A 23,116-nucleotide genomic window follows, 5' to 3' on the forward strand; every position below is an offset into this window, starting at 1 on the left:
CTCATCCATATAACTGGATGAAAATCGCACTTACTTCATAGAATGGTTGTGCAAATTATATGTGATTTTCCTAGGACAATGTTATTTAAGGGCTAGCTCTTATTATCACTATTAGATTATATTAAGATTCTGCTGGATAAAGTGGGGTGGGATTTTTGAGACTTACTTGAATTTTTATATTTTTAATTCCTACACTGATTTCTTTAATTATGGTGGCCTTATTTGTTACTTACCATGTAATCCAGTCACCACAAAATTCACACATGGGTGATGCAGGACCAACAAATTAAATATTTCCATGGAAATCATTATGGATATGAAAGCATTCGTGAAAAATTAGAGAAATCTGTCCTCTTTTGGTGCTTTTTCTTTTCTTTGGGAGCTAAGAATTTAAGGATGTGTTCCTTCATACATATAAGAGCTAAGAGCTAGAAAGATTTTGTTACTGTTTTTAATGGCTGCTTTATTTGACAGTCCATATCTGCTCTTTCCTCTGTCCACCAGGTGGAAGTGTAGCACTTTGTACCTTGTCTGGTTCTCATTTCTTCCTAAACCCCCTTGTCAAATGGGTGAGGAGAGAAAAGAGAAACAATGTAATCAAGAGTATAAAAATGTTCCTTCAGTTGGATTTTACAGCATCATATTTTAATCATTTACTTGAGGATAATGAAAATAGACTAGATAAGGTTCCTTTCCACGAATTCCTTAATTCAACTGAAGTAAATACAGACCCACTATAAGAAATATATGAGATCTTGGGGCACCTGGGCGGCTCAGTCAGTTAAGTGTCCGACTTCAGGTCATGATGTCACAGTTCATGGGTTCGAGTCCTGAATTGGGCTGTGTGCTGTCTGCCAGTGCAGAGCCTGCTTGAGATCCTCTGTCTCCATCTCTGTTTGGCCCCTCCCCACATCTCTCTCTCTCTCTCTCTCTCTCAAAAGTGAATAAATGTTAAAAAAATTTTTTTAATAAAAATCTTAAAATGAAAAAGAAATATATGAAATCTTTGCAGTAGCTCAAAGAACCACATAAAGACTGAACTAAACTGCCAAAATAATGTTCACATCTTTCTAAGTGTATTTAAAATTAATCGATGGAAATAAATCTCTGGCATCCTGAGTAAATTGGTTTTATGTAAAAGATTGTGAGAACATTGACCTTGATGACTTGATCAAGCTGAGTCGTCTTATTTTCCAGGTGCAACATTGTGCTGCAAGGCAATCAATACAGTACCTTAAGTCACTTCAACCATAATGGAAAAGTATGAAAAATTAGCTAAGATTGGAGAGGGGTCCTATGGGGTTGTATTCAAATGCAGAAACAAAACCTCCGGACAAGTGGTAGCTATTAAAAAATTTGTGCAATCTGAAGATGATCCTGTTGTTAAGAAAATAGCACTAAGAGAAATACGTATGTTGAAGGTAGGTTAACTTTCTCTATATATCTATAACCTCATGGTATTGGATGAAATATGTATGCCCAAATTACAATTTGAATGCATCTTAAAGTGGTGTTGTTTTTCTGATTGGACTTAAATTTCTTGGTATCAGCGACTATGGAAAATGAGTTGATTATCGCTTTGGACTTTGGCAGTTCTGATCCTGAAGTACTTTCCATTCTGGTTGGTAAATATCTACTGTCCTGAGTCCCTTCATCCCAGTGTTCACCCTCCCCCACCCCCGCCTTTCTCCGCTCATCCCCCACCCAATCCTCCTCCCCACAAACAGGCAACTAGAAGAGCATCTCCCGGCACAGGATCCCCCAGGACTGGACTGTGGCATCCATAGGGGTTGGTCCTTCCTGTGTTCCACTGGTTCTTAGACCTACTGAGTATCTCCCCCAGCTATGTATACACATTTTCCACAAATAATTTGTTAGTTAGTTGTTGTTGTTGTTGTTGTTGTTGTTTAAGTAAGCTCTATCCCCAATGTGGGGCTTGAACTAGGACCTGGAGGTCAAGTCACATGCTCTACCAACTGAGCCAGCCAGGTGCCCCTAAAGTTGTTTTTACTCTGATAGGATTTGACACGTAAGATTCATAAGTCTTCAATGGAAATGTTTTCCTGTCCTAGAAATGTTACGGTTTTAGAACCAGAAAAGAACCTAGCGACAGTTCTCATCCAGCACCTTATCTTATCAGGGAGGAAACTGAGGCACAGGGCAGCACCTCTCAAACATTAATGTGCATTGGAATCCCCAGGGGACTTTGCTAAAATGCAGGTACTGAGTTGAAGGTGTGTGGTCAGCCTGAGATGCAGCATTTCCAGCAAACTCCTTGGTGGCACAGAAGGTTTGGAGACCACACTTGGAATAACAGAAACGTGATTTATATCCTCAAGCACACACAGCTGATCTTCACTTTTGACATGTGTCATCTTTTTTTAGGAAAACCCCAGAAGTCAGTTTTTAAAGGGAGATAATAATTATCATATTATCTGTCCCTTCCAAGTATTATTTGCAGCAGGATTCCTAAAACTAATAATAGTTTAAAATATAATTTCATATACACCGACTGAGTTTTCAAGTACATCCATCATAAAAACCGGTTCACTGTTACCTCGCAGCCAGCAGAGGGCGCTGGTCAGCAGACAACATCACAGAGCTAAGCTCCAGGGTGTGTCTGACCTGGCTGCGGGTTGTTTTCTAATGAAAGTAATGCTTTTTTATCCCCCACCTCCCGCCTACCCACGTCTGCAAGTAAGGTTAACGCTCGTAGTACCTCCTGGGTCACAGTGCCCCAATTTGACTTGAACGTACCCCTTTTCTGCTTTTGGTATGTTATACCCATGCATGCCCTGAACAGTTTCCTTCCATGATAAACTTCCCTTCCCTTCCTCCTATCCTCCTGTTATTTAAATGTGATTTGATTTTTGTCCTCCTTATCACCTGTGTTACTGATACAAGTCACTGTTTTCCTGGGCTAAGTTAATTTCATTTGCAAAGGGGATATGTATTGCTCATCTACCCCAAACCGGGCCTGACCAGGTTAGCATCTGTGAATCCCTTAGCCTCCTGGTAGAGACACTGTTTCATTTCCATCCTGTGGTTTTCAGTGTAGCACAAAGCAGCTGGCTTACCTGTGTGACCTGTTTCCTCCCGTTTGCCTCTCTGCTGTCTTAGGGAACGGCAAGTTGATTTTGTGCTCCGGACATATTTTTAATATGTAATGGAGTCCTTTTTCTCAAACTGTTGAACAGCAGACACATAGTTGCAGACTCATTTTTTTTTTTCTTCAAGTCATGCTTACAGGTACTAAAGTAGAGGAGGCTATCGCTATTGGGCCTGCAAAGTATTTATGCAGCTCCTACTGTATACACAATACTGTGTTCCCTCTATATATCTTTCTGAGTAAGTGGTAGAGGGTTTGGAAAGTGATGTATCTGTATACTGGAAAACAATAGGGAAGATGAGTTATATGTAAGTAGGAGTGATCAGATGTCCTGATTCATAGCTTTTGTCCCAGAATCCGGTCTGGTTAGCACCCTCTTTCAAAAGCACCCTAGGGTGTGAGGGCGATCTGTCACCCCCTGGACTGCCAAAGGTGATTTGGCTGATCTGGCTGGCTAGGCTGTTTTCCTCTTCCTCCCTCACCACTCCATGTGCATCATGGAGCTTGGAGCTGCATGCTTGGCCGAAGAGGACGACCTTCCCTGATACAGGAGGACCGCTCTTCCGTCAAGGGTCTAGGAGTAGCTGCGTTCCCCTGCTACAACCTCCAAACGAGCTCTCAAAAGCCTCCTGGTTTGTGTGCTAACTTACATGGTGGCCCTAGCTGTAGGCAGGATGACGGTATCTGCCTATGTGCCTGGGACAGTCTTGGCTTATTATGCTTGTTACCCTGATTGGATGATAAGTTATATAGTTAACTCTATGATGGATTGTCTTCAGTAGAATTTTCCCTCTGGTTCATAGCATTAAACAGGTGCCTTGTGAAATCCTTCAGCTTGAGATGGAATTTAGCACATAAGACGTCTAAGCATAAGAGAGAACAATAGAATCAAAGAACAGAGATGAAAACATGATAAATAAATTAAAAATACACTGTGGGGACTCATAGAATAGGCAGCTTAATCAGAGTTGAACGTTGGGATCTATTATTTCTGAAAACCAACACGCAAATCCAGACTGGGTTTAAACCCATGACAGTATGCAAACTTAGTGGGGATTAATAATTTTTAGGGCCTTTTACTCAGTAATTCCATTTCTTCAATTTTTTATTCAGGTTATTTTATGACCTGGATGTTTAGAATTTTCACAAACTACATAAAGTATTTGTGGTATCAGTGCCTATATTTTAAGTTGTGCACTTTATTTGCTATCTCCAGAGAGATTCAAGCAGTTTAATTACCATCTATATACAGGTACATTAAATAAACTCTTAAAGAATTTATTTTAAAGAAGAAAAACATCTTCTTTTTCAACCTCAAGTTTCTATGATTCTTACCAAGAGTAGTTCCTCTTGTGAGTAACCATAATAAAATTATCCACAAGAGATGCACAGGGAATGGTAAGCAAGGCCTTCTATTGTTCAAATTGTAAGGGATCTGGGGAGAAACTACTATAAGAAATAAAATCACCAGACTTTGTATTTCAATTCCTTTGCAGCAATTAAAGCACCCAAACCTTGTGAACCTCATTGAGGTGTTCAGGAGAAAAAGGAAAATGCATTTAGTTTTTGAATACTGTGATCACACACTTTTAAATGAGCTGGAAAGAAACCCCAAAGGGTAAGTGACACACAAACTGAGGCTCTTGTGGCCATTTGGTTTCATTATATGTGGGATTAACTGTGGCAAATTTCAAGTATGAAACACAGTCCTCTTTCTACCAAGATGTGTCTGCTGGCTACCCCTTTCCCATCTGAGTTAGGATGTGCTCAGAGGAACACGAATATTAACCTAGAATAAAAATATTTAGGGGCGCCTGGGTGGCGCAGTCGGTTAAGCGTCCGACTTCAGCCAGGTCACGATCTTGCGGTCCGTGAGTTCGAGCCCCGCGTCGGGCTCTGGGCTGATGGCTCAGAGCCTGGAGCCCGTTTCTGATTCTGTGTCTCCCTCTCTCTGCCCCTCCCCCGTTCATGCTCTGTCTCTCTCTGTCCCAAAAATAAATAAAACGTTGAAAAAAAAAAATATTTAGGAAGACAAATCTACTGCAAATATAAATCACAACGCGTTTTGAGGCTAACTTCCCTACAGGCATACCTCGGAGATATTGCAGGTTTGGTTCTAAATCATTGCAATAAAGCCGACATTGCAATAAAGTGAGTCAAATGAATTTTTTGGCTTCCCAGTGCATACAGAAGTTATGTTTACACTATATTGTAGACTATTAAGTGCTCAATAGCATCATGTCTAAAAAAGCAATGTACATACCTTCATTTAAAAATATTTTATTGCTGAAAAATGCTAACCATCATCTGAACATTTAGCGAGTCATAACCACTGGTCCCAGATCACCATAAAATACAATAATAATGAAAAAGTTTGAAATATTAGGAGAATTACGAAACACAGAGACACAAAGTGAGCAAATGCTCTTGGAAAAATGGCGCCAGTGGACTGCCTCCACAGGGGATTTCCACAAACCTGCAATTTGTGAAAAAACACAATGTCTGTGAAGTACAATAAAGCAAAGCACAATAAAGCAGGGCAATAAAACGAGGTACGCCTGTATTGGATTGTCTCAATTCAAGGAATGAACCATGGTTCAATATTTGGATTCCACTGAAATTAGAATCCATATAATTCACTAAAAGGTTAAAGGAGAAAAAATACATGTGGTTGATAAAATTTGAAAAGGCAGTTGATAAATTCAACATCCTTTCCTGATTATTAAAAAAAAAAAAAAAAAAAACCTTTGCAAAGTGGGGTTAAATGCTTTCCAAGTGCATATGCGTGCACACACACGCCCCTCTTTAAATCAACAGCTAGTTTTATACTCAGTACTAAAGGAACCACCATTAAAGTGAGAAATGAGGAAGTCAGTTGTCACTACCATAAGGCAACACTGTTCTGAGAGCTCTAGCCAATGTAATGTAATAAGAAAGACAAATAGAATATGTAACTTTGGAAACAAGATTGAACTGTCTTTATATGGATGATAGTATTCTACAAAATCTAAGATGATTGCCTAAAGGATCATTATAACCAGTAGAATTCAGTATAATGAGTACAGCACTCCAAATTCCACACATAAAAATTAACCACTTTTGTATCAATGAGCACTTTAGGAAAGCTAGTGGAGAAGGATCTCATTCAAATATCAGTAACAAAAAAGTTTAGAAATAAAGATAAAAAGAATTGTTCAGACTCTACATAGGAAAGACAACTACAAAATTTAAGTGAGGTACATAAATGATTTTATTTAAATGAACATGTATTTCTGGGTAGAAATATTCATTATTATAAAGATATTGCTTCCCTAATTTATTTATTTATTGCACAAAATCTAATCAGAATGCCAATGGGATTTTTTTTTAACTTGAAAATCAAGTTCTCTAAATCAAGAAATTTTTTAAAAAGAAAAAAGGGGACTTTAAATGCCAAATATTAAATTATATCAGCTTTAGAGATTCCTTTGACAAAATGTACCATAAACAAAACTAAAAAAGAAGTGGCAAATTAGGTAATTATTTGCCAGATGAAGAATTAATATCATTTCACTTGTAGATTTTGCAAATCAAATGTTTTAAAAGATTAGTGCCCCATTTGAAAATATATTCATTCAAAAAAACTTGAGTAAAATACTATTGTTTTTCCAGCTAGGTGCTAAGGATATAGCAGCAAACAGAACACATTAAAAAAGTTGCCTGGGGGTGCCTGGGTGGCTCAGTCGGTTGAGCATCCAACTTCGGCTCAGGTCATGATCTCATGGTTAGTGAGTTCGAGCCCTGCATCTGGCTCTGTGCCGACAGCTCAGGGCCTGGAGCCTGTTTCAGATTCTGTGTCTCCCTCTCTCTCTGCTCCTCCCCTGTTAACATTCCACCTCTCTCTCAAAAATAAAGATAGATAAATAAATAAATAAATAAATAAATAAATAAATAAATAAATGTTTATTTATTTTTGAGACAGAATGTGAGTGGGGGAAGGGCAGAGAAAGGGGGGGTTCACAGATTTTGAAGCAGGCTCCAGGCTCTGCGCTGTCAGCACAGAGCCTGATGCAGGGCTCGAACTCATGAACTGTGAGATCATGACCTGAGCCAAAGTTGGCCACTTAACCTACTGAGCCACTCAGGCACCCCTAAATGGTTTTCATCTTTTAACCAAGAAAGGACATTTAGAGAAATTTGTAGTAAGAAAATAGATAGGTGCAAAAAGTTACACATAAGAATGTTCAACACATCATTATTTACTACAACAACAACAAACTGGGACTGACCTAATTTTCCATTAGTAAAGCTTTGGTTAAATGCACTTTGCTATATCCATACAATGGAACACTATGCATCCAACCCATTAATAAGGAAGTTGGATAGTTCATGTTCTGGGGGAAATGTTCATGAAATGTTATGTGAAAAAAAAAAGAGATTATAAAGCATAATTTTCAGTGTAATTGAAAATTTATTTTGAATTGTCCCTATATCCTAGTGAATGCACATATTTTCCTCTGAAAATAAAAATTAATTAAAAAACACAGTTTAAATGAGGAATTAATTCATAGTTCAACTTTATTGCGAACAAAATAGGGTTTTGTATTGGCTTAGACAACAGATTGTTCAGCCATCCTATAAGTTAATTTATAAATTACATTTTCATAAAACTTAGAAATATAATTTTTTAATGTTTATTTTTGAGAGAGCGAGAGACAGAGCGTGAGTGGGGGAGGGGCAGAGAGAGGGAGACACAGAATCTGAGCAGGCTCCAGGCTCTGAGCTGTCAGCACAGAGCCCGACATGGGGCTCGAACTCACAGACCATGAGATCATGACCTGAGCCAAAGTTGGACACTTAACTGACTGAACCACCCAGGTACCCTCATTTTATTCTTTAGAGACAGAGTGCAAGCAGGGGAGGGGCAGAGAGAGGGGGGGGACACAGAATTCAAAGCAGGCTCCAGGCTCCGAACTGTCAACACAGAGCCTGATGCAACCTTGAACTCACTGACCACGAGATCATGACCTGAGCCGAAGTCGGACGCTTAACCAACTGAGCCACCCAGGTGCCCCTTTGAAACTTAGAAATATAATTGTTCAAGGCCCTGAAAATAAAACGTACAGTACATACTACACGTGTACCTATTTAATTGAACTAAACATCTTTCTCTTCCCTCTATGATGCATAAGCTTTCCTGCTGGTAGGACTTAGCTGATGCTCTTCCTTTAATCTAGAGTATTCTAAACTTTTCCACTTTCCCTATCTCTATCATAATCTTTACAATGAGAAATCCGACCCCCCACTCCCTTCTTAAAACCTACTTAGAGAACAGCCAGGAGAGTGTAAAACCAGTGACTAGCAAACAGAGGTAAACAACCAGGCCACATACATACCAACCCTCTTTGAGCCGTTGTTTATTAGGGTAAATTCACGGTGTGGGGAAGTCACGGTGTGCAGCCATGAGACAATCAACGTGGTGGATGTGTGGGATGGGCTGTGGGATGGTGATATGATCATCCAGAGACCCGAGGACTAAGTTACCTCATGAAGAAGAGTTGATTTAACACTAAGGTGGTGAAAGTACTGTTCCCTCTGCCAGATGGAACCTCTGGTGTCCTCTGCTTTGTGGGGAGCACAAAAAGCATTTGTTAGATAATAGCGGCATAGCGAGTACTGAGTACTGCGACAGTGTCGGATTTGCTCGGGTAAAGAAACCACATGGATATACAGCAACTGAAATTGGCATCATCTGGTTAAACTTAAAACGATCTAGTCCCATTCTGTGTTCTACAGTAAGTACAATGGGTAAGTTAATTGGTGATGTGATAGACATTGCCTTCCCGCCAGAGAAAGGATTTTCTTTCCCATTGCACCATGTATAATGGAATAATCCTGCCTTCAGGAAGCTTAAAATCTAATGAGGAACCAGAGATACAAAAGAAAAATTACAAATGATTATAATGTTGTAAAACTACTAATGGGTTTATAAAACTATGGCTGTCCACTCCATTTCTGGCTGACAGTAGCATATTATGTACATCTGTAAACCAGGGCTTCAATTTCTTTTTTTTTTTTTTCAATTTTAGCTTTATTGAGTTATAGTTGACACATAAAAGGTTTGAATTTTTTTCTCTTTCTCAGTTAACTGTTCACAGAAAATTTCCCGTGAGACCGGGTGTGGTCTGGTGGAGAGATAGCAGTGAATCATGAGTACTGAGAAATACATTAGTGAGGGTTGCACAAGCGTCATGTCCCAGATTATGAAGTGGGGAGATCCTTTCTCTGAAATGGCTTCCTGATTTCCACGGGGATGGTGGGATCGCTGGATGACAGAAACCAAGTAGTAGTACTTCGTTTCCAGAATTGCTGTAATAGGCAACAGAGCCATAGTGATGATCAAAATGTTTTAATTAATCATAGGTTCTCTCAAACCAAAATAGATGGGCAGATCACTAAAGTCCTGTTTGTTCTATAAAAACTGGGGACTAGAAGCTTGACTTGAGTCACCCCAGTAGCCAATTCACAGATCCAGGGCCTTGTGAACCAAGGGAAGACAGCTGTCCTTGAAGCATAGCCCTACAATGACATCACACATATGTATTTAATTCTTCCCCTTAGCCTGCCCTAAAGTAGTCTGCCGCCATTTACGGGACAGTTGTGCACTGGGAAAAGAGAAATACCCTATCTTTTGGGAATTACTGGACAATGCTCTGAGGTAAAACCAGTCCCCAGTGACTTTGAAAGCCACTGTGGTTCATCAGTTTTGGGGGGATGGGGAGCATTAAGCATTAGGTCTGGTAGTAAATGAAATCTTGACTCAAATCCATCTCATGATCATCCTACCACATCCACAAATCCATCCTTGGGATTATTTCCCCATTTCCTAACTGGGTAGCTGAAATAGATACACTAACAGATGGAAAAAGAGCCAGTTGGCTCTGACCCAAGGAATGAAAACTCTTGTGGTAGGAAGAACCTAGTAGAAGTGTCTGGTAGGCTGCTTCTTTACCAAAATAGAAAACTGAAAGCCATACTACGTATTCGAGGAAGAGCATAAATTGGTGCTACCATTATACACTTTGAGGAGACACAGTTGGGAGGTAGATAAGCATGTTGCATGTGCAGAATCCTCTCCAACACTCCTATCTCCTCAGATCTTTGGATCTCCTCCTCCTCATTTTCCTAATTAATTTCTGGCAGTCAACTTCAATTGCCATAGACAACCATTTCGTCTAGGTTTCAATCAACCAATTTAGCAATCAACTAGACCCACTCCTAGCTGCTCCAGATAGTCTGTTGAAACTAGAATCTCTAGTAAGTTTGCCCATAGTGTTATAATCAGCCCAGTCTAAAATTATGATTCTTCCTGTCTGGTCCTACATCAGTGAAATCCATTTTTACATGCATTCACCACTGTAAATTAGCAACATCTTATAGTTCTTTTTTTGCTGCACAAAACTTTTTCCTCTGTTTGACTTTGTAATAGGCTCCCTGGGACATGCTGAAATCTGACTTTGAGAGATGATGGGGGGAGGAGCCTTGAGAAGAGGCATCCCCAGGCCATGCACCTGCCTCAAGTGAGAACACTAGAGGCTTCTTGTCAAGGCAAAATCAGCCTCATCATACAAGTCTGGCCACTGCTTTGCACGACACGGGATGTTTGGTGGGAAACTGGGGTGCTCTTAGTAATATGAATACTCCCAAGAGTCACATTTCAATTCTTGAGGCTTAGATAGCTCTTTCTCAGTTAATTAACCGAGAAACTAATTAAAATTTTTTTTTTTTTCAACGTTTATTTATTTTTGGGACAGAGAGAGACAGAGCATGAACGGGGGAGGGGCAGAGAGAGAGGGAGACACAGAATCGGAAACAGGCTCCAGGCTCTGAGCCATCAGCCCAGAGCCCGATGCGGGGCTCGAACTCACGGACCGCGAGATCGTGACCTGGCTGAAGTCGGACGCTTAACCGACTGCGCCACCCAGGCGCCCCCCGAGAAACTAATTAAACTCACACAAGTCAAATCTATGTTGTCACTTAGTACCCTGTAGGATTATTCTCACTGTCTTGATTTTTCAGTCATTTCACGGTATTCCTATGGGTCCACAAAGTGAGCCCTATAGACATAAGTAAAAAGGGGTTCTTTTAGGGCAAGCATTGAAACTCTGGCTTCTTAACTGTGCCTTGAACCAAGATATAAAAGCCCTAAACGTGACCTCTTTAAAAATTTCTCATGAAGTTAGAAAGGGCCAGCACACCCCACTCTTCTTTGATTATTTACGTTTCCCATATTATTCTATCACATTCAGTCCACCAAAGCCCTGCCTTGAGAAGGCACTTTTTCCAGATGACCACAGATGATGATTTAACAATTATCTCATCACTAGGTGCCCATCTACCATCTATTCCAGTCACTAATGGTAATTAAGTTCTCCTGCCTTCAGACCTAATTAAATCAGATAGCCAATCCCCAATTCCCAATCCTTTTTGCCCATATCTACTTCTGGTATTGAATTCTGAGCAGGTTAGGATTCAACAACATAATTCACTCCAGCTAGTTTCAGCAAAAAGGGATTTATTACAGAGTGTTAGTTTATAAAATTTCTGAGAGTGCCAGAGAAACAAGCTTAATTTAAGTACCTAATGGATACCAGGTACCTTTCTCGGCCTCGGAGCCACAATGAGGGACAAGACAAAGTCCTTGAATTGGAAGAAAGCACAAGGAGTCAGGGAATGCCTAGGGAAAGGAGGAGAATGGACCATAAACAAAAAGATCTGGGGGTCCCAAGCCTAGGCATGTTTAGGGAATGGCAGGAACCCATGGGGCTGGGGCAGAGTACCTGTGGGAATGTGGGAGGAGACAGAAGGGGAGGAGGACAGTGTGAAGGGGCTGGTAGACCAGAGTAATTAGGTTGGCTTTCATTCTAGGATAGCAAGGGTTCACCGAGAAGAACTCCTTTCATCTCGGGTCCTGACAGTGAAATCAGGTTTTCCCATATTAAGTTATATGACAAATTAAAACAAAGATGCTGCATTCTGATGTGAGCATCAGGATTCCCCTGAGTGACAGAGAGAGAGAGAGAGAGAGAGAGAGAGAGAGAGAAGTCCCCTGAGCAATCCAGTCTGAATTCCCTGATGGCGCCACCCTTATTACAGTCTTGAGCTAGGATGTCTAGTTTTTGCTCTGAGGCCTTCATTATTCCTTGCAATATCCGTTTCTGCACTCCCCCAGAGGATGATATTTAAACACTGAGTGTCAGTTGACTTCTTCAGAAGGTTTTATTTCCCTTCAGAACACTTTGAGAAATGCTGCCTGTGGCTGAATAATGTTGCAACTCTCTATCTTTCTGGAATGAGCACTGTGTGAATCTGTATTCTCTTTGATAACTATCTTCTCTTTGTAGGGTCAGTGGTATTTGTTTGTAGTTGGTATTTTGTATATATGTTGTGTTGCTTGTGATGGAACCTGCCTTCTTGGAATCTGAGCTGACTATTCTGTTTAGGGCCACGCCATGACACTTGATGTGAGATGCCATGAAACAAACACTCCTCTTCCACAGTGAGAGCTCGGGACTTCCCTATGGCATTAGTTCATGCCTGATTCCATATTATCGACGCTAGAACCCTGGGTCCTGCCAGTCCCCACCTTGTTTCCCGATCCCAGGACTTGAGCCCCTGTGCCAGCCGTCCTTTGATCCCACCTGGCATTCCATTTCTGCATGAATCGGGTCCGGTGTTACTCTTGCGGGTCCCTCACAAGGACTAAAATCCACCTCCCTTCCCTCCACCACCACCACTGTCATCAGAATCACCAGATCTCACCAGCATTATTAAATTTGCCACCTAATTAACCTTCCTGTATCTGCTTTGCCCCCAGAAATCCATTCTCCATATTATGCCACTTGCCTTCTTGAGTCCTTTCAATGACTTTCTTTTAGATTCACAGTAAAATCCAAACTACCTACCCAGATCTGTAATCCCTCCGTGACTTGGCCTCTGCCAGCCTCACCTTCTTCACTCATGCTTTGGCCACACTGGCCTCCTTATTGCTTTTCCCACACTCCCCATTCTTTCTTACCTCAGGGCCTGTTGCTAGTCTTTTGAGGTTCTTCTTGTCTTTGTATAGCATCTGAGTCCCGTCTACTGGCCTCACCTGATCTCAGACCCTCATTTCCTGAACCTATGGAGATACTAAAACCCAGACTCTTAGGGCATAGACTTCTTAATAAACTTGCAGGGCACTGTTCCATTTTTACACATGAGGAGCACTGAAGGCACATATAACTGGCCCAAGGTTATAAAACTTGGAAGCAGGGATTTGAACCGTGCCTCATAGTGCTCAAAAATGGCTCTACTATTCTATTACAAAAATATTTAAGCGATGTCTCCAGCTTGGCTCTAGGCAAAGAGGGGAAAAAGATCAAGTTATATCAGAATTCAGTGTGGGAAACAGAAATGGCTCTAGATACTTCCAGTGGAAAGGGATTAATACTGAAAATTAGGGGCTTTCACAATATTAATAATACTTAATAATTAGAAGAGCTGGAGTCAAAGGGCTGCCGTCAGCCTGTGAATATCAAGAACATGCCGCCATAATTGTGACCTGAGATCAGAAAACTGCCCTGGGAAAAATACCTCCACACACTTGCTGCTTCTCCATATATGCCCCAGCTCCACACGGTGGTGTCTTGTGTGGACCAGCGACACCTGCAGGATGAGTTTAGTTTGTAAAAAGTGATCTAGGGGCGTCTGGGTGGCTCAGTCAGTTAAGCGGCTGGCTCTTGATTTCTGTTCAGGTCACGATCTCACGGTTGGTGAGTTCGAGCCCCACATGGGGCTCCTCACTGACAGGTGGATCCCACTTGGGATTCTTCCTCTCTCTCTGCCCCTCCCCACATGCACTCTCTCTGTCTCTCAAAATAAATAGAAACTTCTAAAAAACTGATCTAAACATAGGATTTACATTTCCAAATATGATAAAATATTAAAGCTAAATGACTAGGTGTGTTTGGGATATTCGATAATCCTAAATTTTTTAATTAAAAAATTTTACAGTAGGCATTTAGCAAAAGACATCTTGTGTTTCAGATTTTTGAAACTATGCAACCAGCAACCCCCATCTCCATGAATAGGGTTGAAAAACAAACAACACCCGGATAAAAATATTTGCGGCACATATGCTGACTCCAGTGTATGTTGAGCTTCGTAAATCAACTTAAAAAAACTTTTTAAAGTTTTTATTTATTTTTGAGAGACAGAGAAAGACAGAGCATGCGTGGGGGAGGAGCAGAGAGAGAGGGAGACATGGAACCCGAAGCAGGATCCAGGCTCGGAGCTGTCAGCACAAAACCCGTTGCAGGGCTCAAACCCATGAACCATGAGATCATGACCTGAGCCGAAGTCGGACGCTTAACTGACTGAGCCACCCAGGCGTCCCTTCATGAATCAATTTTAAAAAGAGTAAACAGACCAGTCAAAAAAGACATAAAGGCCATGAACAGGAAGTACACAAAAGAAGAAATGTAATGTCCAATAATCATGTGAAAATTAAAAGTCACTAGTAGTTAGTAAAATGGAAATGAAAACCAAAATGAGCTTTTTATTTTAACCACAGATTGGCAAACATAACATTGGCAAAACCGGCAAGACAATGAGGGGACAGGGGCTTCGATGCACAGATGTTTGGTGGGAGCGTTAATGGGTCTAACCTTTCTTAGAGAAGGTAGTTTGGAAGTATGTAACTGAAAACATCTTCAGAGGGACAGTGATGCGAGCAATGGCAAAATGTCAGCAGAAAGTTACAGGGAATGTAATTGCTATCATTTGTAGAGATGGCTACACGAAATAGACTCGTCCCAGATGGAGTGGAAGTTACCCAGATCCCCATTTCCGCAATGGAAAATACCTTCCAGTATTTCCAGGGCTCTGCAGGGGCAAGAAGCATCCAGCCTTCCATCCTCCTGGGGGCTGTGTTCTCCCTGGCTTCCCCTGGCTGGGGACCTGCCTGCTTACCGGGTGTACGAAACTTACAAAACAACTGTAGCACGTGTTCGAGTGTGTTTACCACCAAACCCTCGGAAGTCAGTCTTCCAGTTTGCCCTTCCTCCTACAGGTCCTACCTGCAGAATCAAAATGTAACTTGTGCCTACCGTTAGCCTTAGAAATCCCACCTCTAGAACTTACCTTAAAAAGATGATTACAGATGTTCATTGACATGTTGTTTCTAGGCATAAAATTGGGTCAACCTAATTGCTCACCAGTGGGAACTAAGTAAGTAAATTATGACACATCCGTATAATGAGACCATGAAATAGGTGTAAACGTATTAGTATTTGTGCCGCTGTGTATTAAAATGTTTCTGAAAGAGGTGGGGGGAGTTGCAGAAGATGAAATGTATGACTAGCCAGGTGTGAGAGAGATTTCGTCACGGATATGCTTTTATACTCTTTAAATGTTGAGCCATACGAACACATATATTTAAAATTAAAGTTAAAAAGTAAATGCAGGGACGCCTGGGTGGCTCAGTCCGTTAAACGTCCAACTTCAGCTCAGGTCGTGATCTCGCGGTTCGCGAGTTGGAGCCCTGCATCAGGCTCTGTGCCGACAGCTCAGAGCCCGCTTCGGATTCTGTGTCTCCCTCTCTCTCTGCCCCTCCCCTGCCCTTTCCCTCTCAAAAATAAAAATAAAAAATGAAAAATAAAAACAAAAAAAATGAAAAGTAAATGTAGAGAGAGACAGAGAGAGGGAAAGGAACAGAGATGCCTGAAGAAACACAGATACCTGTGCATTCCAGCAATTATTTTGGGGTAGCAAGTTTTGAGCCAACACTTTGTATTCTTTTGCTTGTCTGTAGTGTTTGGATTTTTGTGATAAGCATGTATCATTTTTGCAGGACTAAAGTTTTTAAATTACAAAAGAAAATTGTATATCTATAATGAAAATATAGTAAAGGAGTTTTCATTAACACATTAAGAAAATGTATTTCCAACACACCCTTTGCACCCTGTTTGTTGGCCATGACAAGCCCTATGCATTCCATTTCTGTTCCCAGCTCTTGGCCCTGACACTTCAGCTTTGGAGTTTTCAATTCCTTTTTAATTTTCTTTCCCCGCCAGAGTTGCTGATGGAATGATCAAAAGTATATTATGGCAAACACTTCAAGCTCTTAATTTCTGTCACAAACATAACGTAAGTAACATTTTCTAATATATTTGTCAATTTATTCTTTTCTTCTCAATAGCTCAACGATCTATTTAAAGAGCCAAAGACAGAGGGAAAGGAAGAAAGCTACAGAATATGGGAAAAGCAAGTCATGGCTTTTTTTCCCAATTTCTGTAAGAACCAGATTACTAATTCCTTATGAATTAAAAATTTGTATAAACTTGCTGTTCCTTTTGCTATCCTGCTGATGATTCCTGTGGTCATATTTAAATTGAAGTAAGTTTGCAGGATGTGTAACTCCCCATGGTACTTGATTTGATTTTGTTTTTGTTTTGTTTTTTTAATTTTTTTTAACGTTTATCTATTTCTGAGAGACAGAGACAGAGTGTGAGCGGGGGAGGGGCAGAGAGAGAGGGAGACACAGAATCCGAAGCAGGCTCCAGGCTCTGAGCCGTCAGCACAGAACCCAAAATGGGACTCAAACCCACAAACCGTGAGATCATGACCTGAGCTGAAGTCAGTCGCTTAATCGACTGAGCCACCCAGGCGCCCCAGTTTGATTTTTTTTTTATGTTTCTTGAGTCTTTTATTCTCTAACAGTCTCCCTTCCTCTATCCTTTTTCTAAAATGTTTTCATTATTAGTTTTTTACACCCATAGTTTTCAAACTTGAGCATGTATCAACCCCCTTGGAGGTCTTATGAAGACAGTTTAATGGTGACTTTTGAAATCTATTATTTCTTCTGCATATATTAATTCAAATTCTATGGAGAACAACCTACCCTCATGGACTCTGGCTACTGTAAAATACCGTCAGAAAAAGATGTGATTATTTCCTTTACTTGTCAGTGCTCATAGTGATAAGTTGTTATGTTAACAACCTCCAAGAGTGAATAATGAAGGGTTTGGGGTGGAATGCAGGCATCATTTCAAATTTATGGGTTTTAGGGGTGCCTGGGTGGCTCAGTCGGTTAAGCATCCAACTTCGGCTCAGGTCATGATCTCACCATCCGTGAGTTCGTGAAGGCCCCGTCTCGGGCTCTGTGCGGACAGCTCAGAGTCTGGAGCCTGTTTCAGATTCTGTGTCTCCCTCTCTCTCTGCCCCTCCCATGCTCACACTCTGTCTCTCTCTGTCTCTGAAAAATGAAGAAACCTTAAAAAAAAGTTTTTTAAAAACAAATTTATGGGTTTTATATATTGATGTGTTTCAATCCTTTGCTTTCATCATTCTCTCTGATGTTCAAATTGTCCCATCTTGGGCCAGAGGGAGCTTCTTTAAGTTGGCTTCTGGGGACTCTTGCTATAATGATAGTTTTTAAAAAATAACTCTAGACCTTTTGAGTTGGTGCCTAGACAGAGGCAGTGCCTGCACAAAGGTACAGACTATCTTATGGTCAATTTAATGCCAGCAGAATGTCTATCATTGTCTAGGATCGCTGGAAAAGAATGCAAAATCATGGAAATGGATTTCAATACTTAGTGGAAGCTTCCTTTAGTTGTAAGGAAGTTAATGAAGAGTTCATTAGGATCAATCAGAAGCTTATATTTTGTATTAATAAAGTATAGAGAGGTGTGCCTGGGTGGCTCAGTCGGTTAAATGTCCAACTTCGACTCGGGTCGTGATCTCACAGTCCGTGAGTTTGAGCCCCGCATCGGACTCTGTAGTGACAGCTCAGAGCCTGGAGCCTGCTTTGGATTCTGTGTCTCCCTCTCTCTCTGCGCCTCCCACTCTCACACTCTGTCTCTCTCTGTTTCAAAATAAATAAAAACATTAAAAAAAATTTTTTTTAAAGTATAGAGAGATAGTGTTCACAAGATACATAAGCCTGTTCTTCATGATGCAAACTGTGCTTTTAAATACTTACTAAAGATGATGCTGAATCAAAACCACATCTCTGTTGCTTCCCACCATGATATCAGAGGTATTACAGTTTACCTTAGATTCCTGTAGGAGTCTTATGGGTAATTAAAATGACTTTTAAAAAATTCTATTTACCGTAAGTGTTTGTACCCCATCCTTATATAATCAGGCACTTACCTGTGTACTAGGTTATAAGCCTGAATGCAGTATCTGGATTTATCTCTGTATCTCTCTAATACCTAGCCTGGGTCTTTTTATATAAAAGGTTCTTACTCAATAAATATTTATTGAATAACTGAATTAATTAATTAATTAATTAGACAGTCAGCCAGTCAGTCAATCAACTTACCTACATGATTGTGACTTACTATTTCACAAACCCAAACATTATTATAACTCAATGCAACTGCCATCATTTCTCTGCTTGGAACAACATGTTCTATATCTTAAGCTTTAAAACCTCCAATCAATTATCTTTGACCTTTATTTTTTTTATGTTTATTTACTTATCTTGAGAGAGAGAGAGAGAGAGAGAGAACACAAGTGGGGAGGGGCAGAGAGAGAGGGACCGAGAGCCTCCCAAACAGGCTCAACACTGTCAGCACGGAGCCCGATGCACAGCTTGATCCCATGAACTATGAGATCATGACCTGAGCTGAAATCAGGAGTCAGTGCTTAACCGAGTGAAGCCACCCAGGCACCCCAATCTATGACCTCTATTAAAAATGGATATTTTTTTCAGACAAACTTCCCTCCTCCAACATAGGAATTACTTTTGAACTCTGTTTATCTCATTTTTTTTTATGCACTGGTAAGCCTTTGTGTATCTTTTTATTTTATCACTGAAATGCATGCAAAGGAAACAAGTTAGGTCATATATAAGACCATGACTACCTTATTATCCCCAGAGTGGTGATCCTAACCCAGACAAGGAAGGTTAAAGTTATAAGGGATTGAGGCCTTGTTACTCAAAGTGTGCTTCACAGAGATCCGCTGGGAGCTCTTTAGGAATGCAGAACATCAGGCCCACCCTAGATCTACTGAATCAGAATCTGCATTTTAACAAGATCTCCAGGAGATTCATGTGCACATTAAATTTTGAGAAGCACTGGACTCAAGAAAATACCTACTCATTTTGTTCTTTCTTACCCTTTAATATTGCCAGGATAAGTTATCTAAGTGACCCATTGAGCATCATTATGAACGCATGGATTTTATATACTTGATATAATAGACAAAAAGAACGTCATCTCAAAACAACAAAACTACAGTGACTTTCAAAGACGTGTGTGTTTGGGGCTGCAACATCCATCATCATCTTGTTAATGTTAACGTTCTCATTGTCAAGAAGGAGGTCCCTTTCCTCACTGCTGTATCAATATCCATCTCTAAAGCTCAAAGAGAACAATCTTCTCAAATAATAGTAAACTTTTTGAGAGAGAGAGGGAGAGAGAGAGAGAGAGAGAGAATCCCAAGCAGGCTGCACACTCATCTCAACCATGAGATCAGGACCCGAGCCCAAATCAAGAGTTGGACGCTCCACAGACTGAGCCACCCATGTGCCCCACAAACTTTTATTTAGGGGCATCTGGCTGGCTCAGCCAGTGGAGCATGTAACTCTTGGATCTCAGGTCATGAGTTCAAGCCCCACATTGGGTATAGAGATTACTTAAAAAACAAAATCTTAAAAAAAAAAAAAAGAATAGAAAACGATTATTCAATCAGGTTGTACAAGAAGCAATTTGTAGAAGTTTCTGGAGATGATTCTTAACATTGGGGGCCATGGATACCTCTTCTTGTTGGCTTGTGAGCCAGTAAAAAAGAGATTATACATTAGCCACAATGACCCAACTTGAGCAACATTTTCTAAAAGCCGTATATGCAACCCAAGTTACTGAAAGGACCTGCTTCTGTCACGCTGACAGGCAGGTTTCTTGCTCTTTGGTGGAAAGTAACCTGATTGCAAGAGGCCTGCAGAGTTTGCACTGAGAGTGGCTTTGCAGCGGGGAAGCGGGTGCTGTCTGCCTAAGCATCTCCCCTTCTCTGTGCTGGACTTCTTACTGTTCCAGGGATTTTTACTTTTTTCTTCTTCAACATCCTATTCCTCTTAATAGTAGTCTCTCTTACCTGCAGCTACACCAATAATTTTTCTATTTCTTTGGGACACATCAGTGCTTCGTTTTTGCCTTTGTAATTTTTGGTTGGAAAATAAATTGCTAAAAATTTCACATGGATTTGCATTAGATCCAAAAATCATATTTAAATAGGCCAAAAGTCAAATGTCAGTGTGAGCCCGTTTGCTTGGTAATGCCACACATAGTCCAGAAGTTTTAGAATATGATACAAACTCTTTTAAGGGACATAATCTGTTCCTAGTAAATCACCAACTATTGTGAGTGCGACTCAGTGTTAATTCGAGTTTCATAAACGTGTTGCTTAAAAGGTCGGACGTCCAAACTGTGTTGGTTTATATTACCGCAATGTATTTTTTTAATTAATATGCAAGGCCTTAGGACTTTAAAGAGACCTAGAAATTTCTTCTGTTAGTCATATAAATTATGAGACAATTGATAATAATTGAGACCAAATAGGAACCAGCTTCTACTACCACTGCCATTTTTGTGACCTAAAATGAATTTAGGACTCAGCTTTTTCTCTTCCCAGATAGCTATCATAGAAGCAAAGAAAAATTATTGCAAAATTGCTATTTTGGCAGGAATATATAAAGGGACTGACAGCACAGCAGAGAAGTGAGGCAAAAGGAGTGGATGATTGTGACGCTTAATCCAGCGACCCTGTCAGTGGCCATCTGCAGTCACAAGATTGTTGCGGGAATGAATTCGTGGGCAAGTGCTCTGAAAAGGACAGAGCTCTGTATGAGGGCTGAGCTGTAGAAGAAGAGGGACATCATTTCTAGCTGTTTGCTTGTTTGGGAAGGAGGCACAGAAAGATAAAGTTCTGAAGAATAGGGCCCGAGTTGTGTTCTGGGCGAGAGGGTCTCCATTACATGGAACAGCCATTTCTGGAACAGCAATGAGTGAGGCTCATTCAGCCCGCCTTCATCCTTACCCCAGCTTGGCCCTCGCACATCCAGCGAGGGGCACCTGCCCCATCCAAGGCCATTACAGTGAGGCAGCCAATTGTAAGGTTTCTGCCTCTAGAGGGATAGCGGGAGCCTGTCGGAGGTGACAGCGCCTCACGGTGGTGTCCCACTCTCCCAGCGGGAACCCGGACAGTGCTGGGTGGGCATCTCTCAGGAGAGCTGCTGATCCTTCCAGGTTAGCTGGTGCTGAGGAAGAATAAGTGGTTCTCATCCCCTGATGCCGAAGGCTTTAGTGTCTCTCCAGAAGTAGGTGACCATACATCTCAGCTTTCCCAGGACAGTTGTGGTTTGTTTCTGTTGTCCTGGCATAGTTACTAACAGAGCCCCTTTCACACGTCCCGATTCAGGCAACAAATAATATGGTCACTCTAATTACAAGCCAATTTTAAGCGAGTTTGTTGTTGTTGTTGTTGTTGTTATCATTCAGATCTTTTCCCAGTGTCTCAAATCTGCAATACTTATTCAACCTAGATTGTGATTCTTGGCTGGCAGGAGTTATCAGAGCTACATGGAGTCTAATCTCATCTAGGGCTTCACCTCTTCTGGTTTAAGTAGAGTGCAGTAAAAAGTGGCAAAAATACTTGTGTGACACCACCTTCTCCAAGAAAAAAAAAAAGTTTTCATATCTAACAATTATGATGTCAATTTCTTCACTTATATAGCAGCATTTTGACTTTTTTTCTTTTGTTACGGTAAGATTTACAGGTGAAAATTTGCCCACTAACGTTCTTTTAGGAAAATGAAGGAAAAGCGTATTTGTTTGAATCTCATAGGCTGTGTTTATCATTTAAACTAATAGTTAATGTTTATGCTTTGTCGTTTTGATGGCTCAGAGAAATGATCCAGTATTATCTTACAGTGTATTCACAGAGATGTAAAACCTGAAAATATTCTAATAACTAAGCAAGGAATAATCAAGATCTGTGACTTTGGGTTTGCACGAATTCTCAGTAAGTAGCATTTTTTTTTTAAGTTTATTTATTTTGAGAGGCAGGGGTGGGGGAGAGAGAGAGAAAGAAAGAGAGAGAATCCCAAAGAGGATCTGTGCTGTCAGCACAGCCCGATGCAGGGCCCAAACTCACAAACTGTGAGTTCATGACCTGAGCCCAAATCAAGAGTCAGAGGCTTAACTGACTGAACCATCCGGGTGCCCCATAAGTAGCAATTTTTTATGGACTCATCCAATGCAGAGGATTATGAAATGATATAAGATCTTACTTTAGATACTGAATGTATGCTAAATGTGATGTTGTTATTATTCAGAGAGGAAGAGTTCACTTTTACCTTCTAGCCAGGACATGGTTTTGCACTTCAACTGTGCTCCACTCCACTAGAATTTATTGGATGTCACATGTATGTGCTTTGCCTTGTAGAGAAGAGGAAAAGAATTATAAGATGTATGTCTGCTCTTCATGCACTTATAATTGAAGTAAAAGAACCAAAAGAATAATACAAAATGATTCGCAAAGAAGTACCAAAGTGAGGGTCCAGATCCTTCCCTGGAGAAGGTTCCCTGTGTGCTAGAGAGGTCGGGAAAAACTATGTAGTTGGTAAGACTAGGAGAGTAAATGGAAAATTAAGGAGAGGATTCAGAGACAGTGCTAAGAAAAGGGAAGTCATCCCAGTCGTGGGGATGGGGATAACCAAAGGGAAAGGGGAATAGACCATTATTTCTCCCTGAATCTAGAACTGCACCTCAGGCAAAACCTGTATTTGCAACAACTCATTGGAAGGCAGGTGTGTCCATAATCGGTATCCTGATAGGACCAGACACAAGGGGCTTCACAATGCACTAGGAAGTTGTTTTCAACCTGAAGTTGCACTACAGAAATCCTCATTCACACCTGCCTCTCTGTGGAGGATGATATAGAGGCTCACTAGCTGAGGGACCCCCGGGAGTTGAA

The 23,116-nt window shown here is 40.8% G+C and overlaps 1 protein-coding gene across 1 annotated transcript in view; it reads left to right on the forward strand.

Moving 5' to 3' along the window:
- Positions 1-1,248: 1,248 nt before the first annotated feature.
- CDKL4 (cyclin dependent kinase like 4) overlaps positions 1,249-23,116 on the forward strand; it is a 34,462-nt gene continuing 12,594 nt past the window's right edge. Inside the window, exons 1-4 of the mRNA XM_047069599.1 lie at positions 1,249-1,421; positions 4,606-4,727; positions 16,204-16,276; positions 22,072-22,162. Coding sequence (XP_046925555.1) covers positions 1,254-1,421; positions 4,606-4,727; positions 16,204-16,276; positions 22,072-22,162 — 454 coding nt within the window. The 5' untranslated portion in view covers positions 1,249-1,253. The remainder of the gene's footprint in view (positions 1,422-4,605; positions 4,728-16,203; positions 16,277-22,071; positions 22,163-23,116) is intronic.

The sequence above is a fragment of the Lynx rufus genome, unplaced genomic scaffold (assembly GCF_022079265.1).
Source record: "Lynx rufus isolate CCGP_SWC_20201006 ecotype Redwood Valley unplaced genomic scaffold, mLynRuf1.p SCAF_8, whole genome shotgun sequence".
NCBI classification, from domain to species: domain Eukaryota; kingdom Metazoa; phylum Chordata; class Mammalia; order Carnivora; family Felidae; genus Lynx; species Lynx rufus.